This window comes from Hippocampus bargibanti, linkage group LG10 (assembly GCF_051943395.1).
Source record: "Hippocampus bargibanti isolate YZ-2025 linkage group LG10, ASM5194339v1, whole genome shotgun sequence".
NCBI lineage: Eukaryota > Metazoa > Chordata > Actinopteri > Syngnathiformes > Syngnathidae > Hippocampus > Hippocampus bargibanti.
The window spans coordinates 418,129-431,335 of record NC_142743.1 but is presented as its reverse complement, the minus strand read 5'-3'; the positions used below and the strand labels follow the sequence as shown (position 1 = coordinate 431,335).

At 43.7% G+C, this 13,207-nt stretch overlaps 2 protein-coding genes across 2 annotated transcripts; both read right to left on the bottom strand.

The window, feature by feature from the left end:
- Window positions 1–6,886: 6,886 nt before the first annotated feature.
- Window positions 6,887–9,489, bottom strand: LOC148892017 (keratin, type I cytoskeletal 17-like). The gene is made up of 7 exons (XM_089005325.1): window positions 9,470–9,489; window positions 8,811–8,967; window positions 8,036–8,200; window positions 7,801–7,926; window positions 7,492–7,712; window positions 7,342–7,370; window positions 6,887–7,236 (listed from the first exon to the last, which is right to left on the bottom strand). Exons 2-7 carry the CDS (start codon window positions 8,940–8,942, stop codon window positions 7,130–7,132), a joined length of 780 nt encoding a protein of 259 aa, XP_088861451.1. The 5' UTR covers window positions 8,943–8,967; window positions 9,470–9,489; the 3' UTR covers window positions 6,887–7,129.
- Window positions 9,490–9,829: 340 nt separating this feature from the next.
- On the bottom strand, window positions 9,830–13,086 carry LOC148892016 (keratin, type I cytoskeletal 42-like). The gene is made up of 8 exons (XM_089005324.1): window positions 12,622–13,086; window positions 12,413–12,495; window positions 11,754–11,910; window positions 10,979–11,143; window positions 10,744–10,869; window positions 10,435–10,655; window positions 10,285–10,313; window positions 9,830–10,179 (listed from the first exon to the last, which is right to left on the bottom strand). The coding sequence occupies exons 1-8, from the start codon at window positions 13,009–13,011 to the stop codon at window positions 10,073–10,075; spliced, it is 1,278 nt and encodes a 425-aa protein (XP_088861450.1). The 5' UTR covers window positions 13,012–13,086; the 3' UTR covers window positions 9,830–10,072.
- Between the last annotated feature and the right edge of the window lie 121 nt (window positions 13,087–13,207).

The following is a 13,207-nucleotide window of genomic DNA, read 5'->3' as shown; positions in this document are numbered from 1 at the left end:
ATTCTGCAGCATTTCACTACATAGAAAATGACTCGGCTGACTGTAGAATCTTGGCGCTGTAGGTCACGTAACTGACTATGGGGAATGACAATGGAAGGGTCTTCTTCAGGTAGCTGTAGTGACAATAGGGTTGCTCCAGGGAGTCGAGAGGTACCGCCAGTCTGATGGACGTCTGAAACTGCAGACACCTCCTGCGCATCAATTGCACTTCCAGAAGACTGATCAGGAGCTTCCCCCTGGGGAACTTCTCCATCGTGATCACCAGCCACGTGGACAGCCTGACAGTTGGTGGTGAAACGGAAAGCATCCTGTACAGTCTCATTCACGACCCCTTGGACTCCGTTGAGTAGGTATTGGTAGGGTTCTTTCACCTGGCGATGGCTCACACAAGACTGAACGAAGGGTTCTCGACTCAGTGCATCAGCCACTATGTTCTTGGGCAATGGGACGTACTTCAAGTCAAAGTCATATGCTGCTAGCTTCGACACCCACCTCTGCTCGCAGGCGTCTAGTTTGGGCTTCGTCAGCATATATGTCAAGGGGTTGTTGTCAGACCATGCAGTAAAATGTCTGCCTTTTAGCCAGTGGGAAAACTTGTCACATACGGCCCACTTTAAAGCAAGAAATGTGAGCCGATGTGCAGGATAGTTCAATTGGGCTCGTGACAGCGTTTTACTAGATAATGCCACTGGTCTCGCAAACTTGTCATCAGGCTGAAGCTGGGAGAGGACGGCTCCAATGCCGTCAAACGATGCATCGACAGCAAGGTTTCTCAAAGTCAGGATGGGCCAACGTTACACTGTTTGACAGATCGTGCTTCAGAGTCTCGAAGGCAGTTTGACATTCAGTGGTCCAGTCCGCCGGTGTCAACTTCACATGACTTGATGCATCCGATGTGGGTTTCGACCTTTGTCTGGCTTTGCCACGGGGTTTCTGGCCTGAAAGGAGCTTGAAAAGGGGCTTGGATGGAGCAGTCCTCAATAAAGTGCTGATAATACAACACCATTCCCAAGAAAGATCTAATTTTCTTCTGCGAGGGAGTGAGGCCATCATTGTCCATTAGGTCGGGCACCTGTACCCTGTTTATCGCTTCCACCTTTTCAGGGTCTTTCTGTACCCCTGACTCTGAGACGACATGGCCAAGGAACTTCACAGATCTCCGAAGAAAGTGACACTTCTTCGGAGCAAGCCTTAGATTATGGTTCTTCAAGCGGGAGCCATTTCCAATCGCTCAAGCGCAATCTCTTCTGTCGGACCAAAGACCATGAGATCGTCAAGATAGCACAGGAGGCTGGTGAAGTTCTCGTCCCCGAAAATGGAAAGCATCATCCGCATGAATGTAGCCGGGCTATTCGAAAGGCCTTGTGGCATCCGGTTATATTCATGTAGGCCAAATGGGGACGAGAAGGCGGTGTACTTCTTATGGTCCTCAAACAGGGGCACATTATAAAATCCACGGTGGAGAAGAAGACATTCCTCCAAGTGCGGCAAGAGCATCAGCCTGATGGGGCAATGGGTGAGCATCCCGCTGTGTCCTTGCATTTAGCCATCTGAAATCTATGCAGATGCGCAACTCCCCATTCTTCTTCCACACTAAGACCAATGGAGATGCGTATTCACTCGTGGAATTCCGAATGATGCCCTTTTCTTCCATCTCATTGAGAGTCATTCTCAGCTTTTCATATTGACTGGGTGGTACTCTTCGATAAGGCAGGCGGAATGGTCTCTCATCCACGAGGTGTATCTTGTGCACAAATTCAGAGGCCTCTCCACAGTCCATCCTGTTCCGTGAAAATACTGCTTCATATCTCTCAATGAGTTGGAAAAGTCTGTCCCTCCACGTATCGGAGACAGCACACGCATCCAAGTCCAGATCATGTAGTCCAAGCTTGTTCAGTGCTATTTTGATGTCTTCTTTGGACCTTGGCCTTGCAGTGGATTTCTGAACAGATTGGGACAAAATTTGGATGTTGTCAGGTTCAGACAAGTCTTCTGTCGCAATGCAGGGAAATACATCTGCCAGCTTTGTGTTTCTTCTCAACACCACTTTTTCAGTCGAGGGGTTGATGACCCTCACTGGGAGCCATCCATCGCCCCACATCGGTGTGATAATCCGGCCAACCAGAATCTTCCTGGATCTGCACCTTGCTTGGGTTGGTTCAACTCTGACCATGTTGCCAACTGACATCGGTGCGCAGGCGGGAAGCTTAGCCCAAACAAGATGTTCACTCTCTGGTTGCAACATTACACACTGCTGCAACTTCAGCGTGCCAACTTTGTCAGGAATCGTTCCACCCCTCCATTTCTCTGTGTTGGAAAGCAGTGAGAAAAAGTGGTGGGAGTCATCATCAATCGTACTACCGGGCTCTGACATGAGCCGCCAGTAGCCTTCAGTCTTCCGCGTCAGGTGAAGGATTTTCTTAATGGCATTGCTGCCAAGAATTATGTCGTCGGTTTGTCCAGGCACCACAAACATGGGCACAGCTAGCTTGCAATTGTACACCACTATTTCCAAATCGCATATGGCCAAAGGCGTCACCTGATGACCACCACATCCAACAATGACAACGTCATATGCAGAGTAACGTTTCATGTCAGTGTTGCACGCTAACAATCGTGCCATAGCCGACTCACTCAATGTGCAACCAGTAGAGCCGCTGTCAATCATTGCGGTCAAGGAAATGCCTGCGACAGTGGCAGTGGTGTAGAACAAGCTATCCGACTTCAGGACCTTGAGTGTGCCTTGGAAGATAACAGTCTTCTCCGTGGGGACACTGGAAGTGAGGGACTCTAATATCGAATCAAGATCATCTGTCGAACTGTTGGGAGGGTCATGAACATCATCCGCATTATACTCCCTTGGATGCGGAGACATTAGTTTCCCGACAGTGGTGATCTTGAGGGCTGCACTTGTGTGGGGCAGTTGCATCTGGAGTGATCGGGTGAAAAGCACAGAAAACAAAGTCTCTTTTCGCGGCAGTGAATAAGCGCAGAATGGTAAGCGCTAGCACAGACAGCACATGGCACATGACACGCTCAAGATTTGCGGAGTCGGGTGGCCTGGCTGGATGGGATATTTACCGTTGTCCTGACAAGCTGTATTCTGCAGCATTTCACTTTTATTTACATGAATGGGTTGACTGTTCGCCGCAGCTGGAGTGGCAGTCCTGGGACTCATTTCTGTCTGGTACTCATCCAGGATGGCTTGGACCTCAACTGCCGACCATTTATCCACTGTTTTTGACCTAAATGTCATGGAAAGATCTTTGGATGGGCAATTTTTAATAAACATCCGTGTTACGTCGAGGGAAGAACAGTCCAAATCTTTGCCCTGTTCTTTGAGACGGTTGGCAGCAACTTCTGCAGCGTTGTTAAGCCTCAACCAATAGTCGTAGACGTCCTCCTTATTCCTGGGCAGCGTGGTGTAAAAGTCTGCTAGAGGGAGAGGTGAACAAGTGGCAGTAGAAAAATGCTTGCGGATTACATCAACTCCACTGTTTCTTGTACTAACCTTGACAACATCTTTCGCTCGACCGCTGAGGTTCATGAGTATTTCTTTTCCCTGATGCTCAGGAGCTACTCTTGCTCTCCTCATGTAGTTACTCATTAGATCTTCCCACTCATCCACATTCATTGGATCAGTGTGGTCACCCTTGAAAGTTGGGGGTTCGCGAACTTTCCTGTGCGGCAGTATCAGAACTTGTGATGAGTCAAGACTTTGTGTTGGTGTGTCAATAGGCGTGTCATGTAGGATTGATGTGTTGTTCATGGTAACGTTATGTGTTGGGCTGAGGTGTGCAACAATGCTGTCTGCCAGCTGCTGGCCAATGTGTCTAATTATGTCACTCATCTGACCAACTACGTCAGGTGACTGGGTAAGAGATCTGTCGCTGATGTGTCAGGAGTCTGTGCGCTCGTCGGAGATGTACTGCACTGGGTCTGGGAAGGAACTCTGTCCCCACTAACATAAGTGGCCTCAGCTAGAACCTGCCCATTCCCCTCTACTACATCACTCTGGATGGGACTCCACAACTGTAACATGGTCGGGATGCCTCTACCTCTACCAATACACTTATTCAAAGGTGTGCTAAATGTCCCTTGAAAGGAGCTCATTCTCAAACTTAACGCAAAAAAAACTTACAGGAGAAAGAAAAGCACACCAATTGCAAAACAGCAGCTCAGACAATTAACACACAATTTAAAGAATGGGGTCGACACGCCGTCCACCGAGTGATGGGATGAACACACTGTGCAGCATCGCGGTCCCGGTCCGAAGTGGAGAGTCACTTGTCATCGACAGGTCACGGCACTAATGTGACGGGTGTCTTCATCTCCACGATGCTGCCGTCTTAATAAGACCAGACGCGTGGATGTGTCTTTTTTTTTATTTTATTTCTGCAACACAGTATGGCAGAAGGGATGGGTGAAGTCGCATGGGTTTCGTCTTGTGATTAACATAAATCTCGTGCAGATTGTTCTGAATATGCAAAACATTGTAGATAATAAAACAGAATGAACAACGTGTGATCGTATAGTGGTTATTTACAGAAAAAGAGAATACAACACAAGTTAAACGTTATTTACATGATGTCCCTGAACGCATCATAGGCGGAGACTCGGCAGAACGCGGTGCGCTTGCAAGGGCGCACAGTTCAACCCGCCAAGAACACTCACGGCCAAATGAAACACGACACAAGAAACTAAATATTGTACAATAAAAACGAAATGAAGCAATTATTACCTGCAACACAGTATGGCAGAAGGGATGGGTGAAGTCGCATGGGTTTCGTCTTGTGATGAACTGCGCAATAGAAAAGCACTTTGAAGCACATGTGCTTCAAAGTTCCACTCGACAAAACGTGAATTAAATAATGACACAAAAAGAAATCTGAACTCGAAATGAATAAGGGAACTAATTAGATAACACTAGACAGTACAAAAGGGGAAACAAAATAAGATATTGTCATGAAAATGTGCGTTAATCCAGACTATCAGAGAAATACGACTCACCATAAATCTCGTCCAGATTGTTCTGGAAACTATGGGCGGGACTTGGTGCCACACTGTGCGCCGTTGCGTCACTTCCATCATAATTTAATAATCTAGTGCACAATATATATATATATATATATATATATATATATATATATAATATATATATATATATATATATATATATATATATATATATATATATATATATATATATATATATATATACAGTAAAGTCTCGTTATATCGATATTCAAGGGAGTCCGAAAAAATATCGATATAACCGGGACTATCGATATATCCAACCCTGTTTGCATGTAATTTTGTCCGCGCGTGCATAGAAATAGTATCGATATAACCGGGACTATCGATATATCCGATATCGATAGAACGAGACTTTACTGTATATATATATGCGGCCCGGTAGTCGAGTGGTTAGCTAGCCGAATTCACAGTGCGGAGGTCGCCTGTGTGGAGTTTGCATGTCCCTAGGTGAGAGTGACTGTTGTTCGCCTTTGTGTGCCCTGCTATTGGCTGGCAATCAATTCAGGGTGTCCCCCGCCTCGTGCTCGAAGACAGCTGAGGTAGGCTCCAGCACCCCCCGCGACTCTAATGAGGAATAAGTGGTACGGAAAATGGATGAAATATCACCGTGCAGAGGTCGTGCGTTCAAATCCTGCTCCGGCCTCCCTGTTTGGAATTTGCATGTTCTCTCTGGGCCTGTGTGGGTTTTCTTTGGTTTCCTCCCACATTCCAAAAACATGCAAAACAGGCTGATTTGGATTTGGATTTGGATTTACCTTTATTTTCGTCTTGCAGTGGAGAAATGTACATTTCAAAGCAGCAAAGTGAACATTCCAAATTGTCCCTTGGTGTGAGTATAAGTGCGAATGATTGTTTGTCTCTGTCTGCCCTGCGATTGGCTGGCAACCAGTTTAGGGTGTCCCCCGCTTAGTGCCCGAAGACTGGGCTATGCTTCAGCACCCCCCGTGACCCCAATGAGGATTAGGTGGTCTGGAAAATGGATGGATGGATGGATGGATGGACATTGCTGAGTGTTTGCACATTTTTCCATTCCAAAAATGTAAGTTTTCAATGAATTCCATGTTTCTCATAGGAAAGATTCCAGATGCCACATGCAACATTGTCTGTACTAACGTCCTATCCATTCCAAATTCTTGATGTTGAGCTCAATTAATTCAGTTTGGGGATCATTTTCAACAGTCTATAGATGCCCCACTTTCACATTCTACATTTTTTAATCAATCTATTCCAACAAAAAAAAAATCCATTCCAAATTCTACATGTTCAGCTCACTCAAATCACATTGAGGGAAACGTTCAACGATTCCAAAAATTCCTGTATGCAAATACTAACACAAATAAACAACGGTGTCTTATTCAATTTTCAAACAATGGTATAATGTCGACTCAGTGTGGAAAAAAACTCAACTGTATTATTTTGAGATCATGCAGAAATATGGTGACCCCCCCCAAACCACTGCCAAAGCAATAAACGAGTACAAAATAAAAACTAAAAGACCATGTTGTATGCTGAGAAAAGCATCAAAGGATTTGCAATTTGACAGCATAAGATTGGTTGAAATCATCTCATCTGAAGGTATTTTAGCATTAGATTGAACACTGTACCAAAATATCCCAATGAACACATTGAAGGCAAATATTGCAACATGATGTTTTCCACCACCACAAGCAGCCTATTTGCACCGGTGCCATGTTTGTTGAGCATTGGTGCCGTTGAACTGGTGGCTCAAGGCAACATCAAGTTTCTTTTCACGGTGAGCAACACTGCAAATTCTTTTGCTCGGATCAGAGACTGTGTCACGTTTGAACATTCAATCCAAAATCGCTTGAACAATAAGGAAATGACACCATTTTATGGTCATACAATTTTTTTATTGGCATTTGACGGAGAGGGCATTTGATGGTGATGTGTCTTAAATTACAAACCTGGCGGGAATTGTAATCATCGCCTCGTTTCAGTTGGTTTTTGGAGAATTCTTGACATAAGATGCTTATTTTGTGTCACAAACAAAAAAATCCAATAATAAGTATGACATTACATTTTTTTTTCATCTATGACTTGACATAGATCTGTTGCTCGGAATCTGGTCTTTCTAATTCTTGCGGACACCGACGTCCACATCTTCTGAGCGGGACACCACTTTTCCATCGACCATTTCCTCAATGACGACTCTTCTTCTTTGGGTTATGACTGGTTGGGCTAAAGAGAGATTATGAACAAGAATGAATATTACAGAATAGCTATATCACTATATCACTCAAATTGATTAAAAAAAGGAAAAGGTTAGTGATGCCATGCACTTACTTTTGACTTCTTTGACAATTTGTATGGTCCTGAAAGTATGGAAAAGAGAGAATAGCAAACGTTACAGTTCATTCAGAGGCTTAGACAAGATTGATGTTCCTTTTTGTTTGTCAGAGCTGAAATGAGAAAAGCTGAGTGACTTTCTCTTACTTGACATCTTCTCCATCCAGCAGTCTTCTGTATTCGGCGATCTCCATTTCAAGCCTGCACTTGATGTCAAGCAACACCTGGTATTCCGACGCCTGCCTCTCGATGTCCAACCTCATCTGACTGAGCTCATTTTCTAGGCCGTTGACGATGGACTGGAGGTGGTTCAGCTGCTGGGCGTAACGAGCCTCTGTTTCCGCCACCTGACTCTCTAATGCAGATTTCTGTCAAATGAAAGAAAGAATAATTTTTAGAGTTTCAGAATGCCCTGATTCTATAGTCAGGCTAAATGTGCGATAGATATGCTATTACCATGCTACATTGGGATTGGAGTTCAATCTGCAGGGCTTGCAATGTTCTCTTGAGCTCACTTATTTCAGTGCGGGAGGTCTGGAGGATCTGCGTGCTGCTGGCGACTTGCTTGTTCAAATCGTCAAACTGCATGACAGAACGCAAACGCATTCAAGTTGTCGGTAAACCATTTGCCCCTTTCGTTACCGTCCATTGCAGGGTTGTAGGGTTTAATGTCTTATCTTGCTCTCCTGACCTTGGTCTTGTACCAGTTTTCCATATCACGGCGGTTCTTCTCAGTAATAGCCTCGTACTGTCTTCTGATCTCATCAATGGTTCTGGACATGTCCTCCTGGGGTCTGGCATCCACTTCTACGTTCACAGCGCAGGAATTCACTTGGTTTCGCAATGCCGCCATTTCCTGTAGGAAGAAATTAGTGTTCAACAAAAAAAGGAAGACAAAGCATACTGGTCCCACAAGTGCAGTCATACCAATGTAAATAAGACTTTTCCAAAGGACAAAAATATTTTTTGTTTGAGTCACATAAGATTCCAATGATTATATAGCAGAACCCTGATGCTCTAGTTAAACATATCCATATGTTTAATGAAGACATTTTTGCATCACATTTGTGGTTTGAGTCCATGAACAAACATGCAAATTTTAGCTTGAGAGGTTTCCAATGTTGCAAGATTGCATGTTAAACAAATAGATCACTACCTTGTGACTGACAATAAACATGCATGACAGATTACCAGATCTAAGTCCTCTTGCGAATAGTTTTTGGATGTGCAAGACAGTCCTTGGGACATGTTAGTTTAGGAAAAGTGTCTCCCTCCGGAAGGCAAAAGAGCAAATAGTTGACTTGTGTGCAACTGTAAGACCATCATAATAAGGATCACGTCAAACTGGCTGTCAAAAAATGGAAAGTAAACTATCGAACGATACGATGTGTGTATTATCGACAGTGTCAAATGTGTTCATCCTCAAATCCAAGGGCTTTCGGTGTTTCTGTGAGCAGATAAATTACCTCGGCATGGTTCTTCTTCAGGTAGACCAGTTCTTCCTTCAAGCCCTCCACTTGCATCTCCAGGTCAGTGCGAGCCATGGTCAAGTCATCCACGACTTTGCGCAGTCCAGCAATGTCTGCCTCCACTGACATGCGTACGGCCAGCTCATTTTCAAACCTGTTGGTAATTAAACACAGAGGAGCTCATGTCTGGGCACCATCTTAATTGCTATTAGCATTACCAACAAATGACAAGATTATGTCCCACCAAAACCGGTTTCACCCGTTTTTCTACTCTTAACGTCTGAGTCACCAAAGGGCATCCCTGATTAAATAAACTCTCCAACCGTTTCGTATAACGAATATGAAATATCTAATCAGATATTTTTTTCTTCTTAACAAGAACTGTATCAGCAAATTTGACTTCCAATGATGACAAATATTATCCCTGTTTCGTTCTCCTGTCTTCAAACTTCGAACACACAATCATGTTAAATCGTGTTAAATGTGACAGTGTCACCCCACAACACTGTGTAGGCATTTGAAACAGAACTTTTTTGATCAAGGAAATTCAATATAAATGTGATTTGATTGTGCAGGTGTAAATAAGAAAGTGGCTTGCGTCAGTGATAATTATTCTAATGAATGACTATGATAATTATTATGAGCAATTTACTCACTTGATCCTGAAGTCCTCTCCTGAGAAAAGCATCAAAGGATTTGCAATTTGACAGCATAAGATTGGTTGAAATCATCTCATCTGAAGGTATTTTAGCATTAGATTGAACACTGTACCAAAATATCCCAATGAACACATTGAAGGCAAATATTGCAACATGATGTTTTCCACCACCACAAGCAGCCTATTTGCACCGGTGCCATGTTTGTTGAGCATTGGTGCCGTTGAACTGGTGGCTCAAGGCAACATCAAGTTTCTTTTCACGGTGAGCAACACTGCAAATTCTTTTGCTCGGATCAGAGACTGTGTCACGTTTGAACATTCAATCCAAAATCGCTTGAACAATAAGGAAATGACACCATTTTATGGTCATACAATTTTTTTATTGGCATTTGACGGAGAGGGCATTTGATGGTGATGTGTCTTAAATTACAAACCTGGCGGGAATTGTAATCATCGCCTCGTTTCAGTTGGTTTTTGGAGAATTCTTGACATAAGATGCTTATTTTGTGTCACAAACAAAAAAATCCAATAATAAGTATGACATTACATTTTTTTTTCATCTATGACTTGACATAGATCTGTTGCTCGGAATCTGGTCTTTCTAATTCTTGCGGACACCGACGTCCACATCTTCTGAGCGGGACACCACTTTTCCATCGACCATTTCCTCAATGACGACTCTTCTTCTTTGGGTTATGACTGGTTGGGCTAAAGAGAGATTATGAACAAGAATGAATATTACAGAATAGCTATATCACTATATCACTCAAATTGATTAAAAAAAGGAAAAGGTTAGTGATGCCATGCACTTACTTTTGACTTCTTTGACAATTTGTATGGTCCTGAAAGTATGGAAAAGAGAGAATAGCAAACGTTACAGTTCATTCAGAGGCTTAGACAAGATTGATGTTCCTTTTTGTTTGTCAGAGCTGAAATGAGAAAAGCTGAGTGACTTTCTCTTACTTGACATCTTCTCCATCCAGCAGTCTTCTGTATTCGGCGATCTCCATTTCAAGCCTGCACTTGATGTCAAGCAACACCTGGTATTCCGACGCCTGCCTCTCGATGTCCAACCTCATCTGACTGAGCTCATTTTCTAGGCCGTTGACGATGGACTGGAGGTGGTTCAGCTGCTGGGCGTAACGAGCCTCTGTTTCCGCCACCTGACTCTCTAATGCAGATTTCTGTCAAATGAAAGAAAGAATAATTTTTAGAGTTTCAGAATGCCCTGATTCTATAGTCAGGCTAAATGTGCGATAGATATGCTATTACCATGCTACATTGGGATTGGAGTTCAATCTGCAGGGCTTGCAATGTTCTCTTGAGCTCACTTATTTCAGTGCGGGAGGTCTGGAGGATCTGCGTGCTGCTGGCGACTTGCTTGTTCAAATCGTCAAACTGCATGACAGAACGCAAACGCATTCAAGTTGTCGGTAAACCATTTGCCCCTTTCGTTACCGTCCATTGCAGGGTTGTAGGGTTTAATGTCTTATCTTGCTCTCCTGACCTTGGTCTTGTACCAGTTTTCCATATCACGGCGGTTCTTCTCAGTAATAGCCTCGTACTGTCTTCTGATCTCATCAATGGTTCTGGACATGTCCTCCTGGGGTCTGGCATCCACTTCTACGTTCACAGCGCAGGAATTCACTTGGTTTCGCAATGCCGCCATTTCCTGTAGGAAGAAATTAGTGTTCAACAAAAAAAGGAAGACAAAGCATACTGGTCCCACAAGTGCAGTCATACCAATGTAAATAAGACTTTTCCAAAGGAAAAAAATATTTTTTGTTTGAGTCACATAAGATTCCAATGATTATATAGCAGAACCCTGATGCTCTAGTTAAACATATCCATATGTTTAATGAAGACATTTTTGCATCACATTTGTGGTTTGAGTCCATGAACAAACATGCAAATTTTAGCTTGAGAGGTTTCCAATGTTGCAAGATTGCATGTTAAACAAATAGATCACTACCTTGTGACTGACAATAAACATGCATGGCAGATTACCAGATCTAAGTCCTCTTGCGAATAGTTTTTGGATGTGCAAGACAGTCCTTGGGACATGTTAGTTTAGGAAAAGTGTCTCCCTCCGGAAGGCAAAAGAGCAAATAGTTGACTTGTGTGCAACTGTAAGACCATCATAATAAGGATCACGTCAAACTGGCTGTCAAAAAATGGAAAATAAACTATCGAACGATACGATGTGTGTATTATCGACAGTGTCAAATGTGTTCATCCTCAAATCCAAGGGCTTTCGGTGTTTCTGTGAGCAGATAAATTACCTCGGCATGGTTCTTCTTCAGGTAGACCAGTTCTTCCTTCAAGCCCTCCACTTGCATCTCCAGGTCAGTGCGAGCCATGGTCAAGTCATCCACGACTTTGCGCAGTCCAGCAATGTCTGCCTCCACTGACATGCGTACGGCCAGCTCATTTTCAAACCTGTTGGTAATTAAACACAGAGGAGCTCATGTCTGGGCACCATCTTAATTGCTATTAGCATTACCAACAAATGACAAGATTATGTCCCACCAAAACCGGTTTCACCCGTTTTTCTACTCTTAACGTCTGAGTCACCAAAGGGCATCCCTGATTAAATAAACTCTCCAACCGTTTCGTATAACGAATATGAAATATCTAATCAGATATTTTTTTCTTCTTAACAAGAACTGTATCAGCAAATTTGACTTCCAATGATGACAAATATTATCCCTGTTTCGTTCTCCTGTCTTCAAACTTCGAACACACAATCATGTTAAATCGTGTTAAATGTGACAGTGTCACCCCACAACACTGTGTAGGCATTTGAAACAGAACTTTTTTGATCAAGGAAATTCAATATAAATGTGATTTGATTGTGCAGGTGTAAATAAGAAAGTGGCTTGCGTCAGTGATAATTATTCTAATGAATGACTATGATAATTATTATGAGCAATTTACTCACTTGATCCTGAAGTCCTCTCCTGCCAGCCGTGCATTGTCGATCTGCAGCATCAACCTGGCATTGATCTGAGCAGCATCACTAATCTAAAAAAAAAACATAGTCACCAACTGGAAAGTCTAATAGTCCAATCCGTGTTATCTTTTTTTTTTTTTCTTTCCCGTTATTTCATACAGTGTACAACCAGTGGTTAGCCTCACAGAGACACCAACCTTTCTGCGCAGGTCAGCGATGATTGCCTCGTACTTGGTGTAATCTCTCATGATGGGAGTCTGCCTGTCATACCACTCGCGGATTTGACGCTCCAACATGGCGTTGGCGCTCTCCAGGGATCGAACCTTGTCCAGGTAGGAGGACAGGCGATCGTTGAGGTTCTGCATGGTTGCTTTCTCGCTGCCACCAAAGGCGAAGTTGCTGCTGCCATCCATGATGCCTCCGCCGAGTGACCAACCCAGGTCCAAGCCTGAATTTAACCCGGTGCCATAGGACATCTTCACAGTTTTGCCAGAACCGGAGTAAAGGCTGGCAGCCCGCCGTGGAACGGACACGGGCAAAGAGGACAGGGACATTGACGATAGCCCTGTGCGGATTGAGGATGTCATTTTGACCTACTTTGGCTCGGGCTGCGCTCTTGCCTGTCAAATTGTCAAACCTAAGGAAAGGCGAAGTGGAGACGGTTGAAGCCAGGCTGGAGGATGGATTTTATAGTGCGCTACGAGGGTGTGGTCGAGAAAAGGACAGTTTAGTCTTTGCTTCGACGCCAACCTGTGGTGTGACTTCATCGTCTACCGGGCGTGT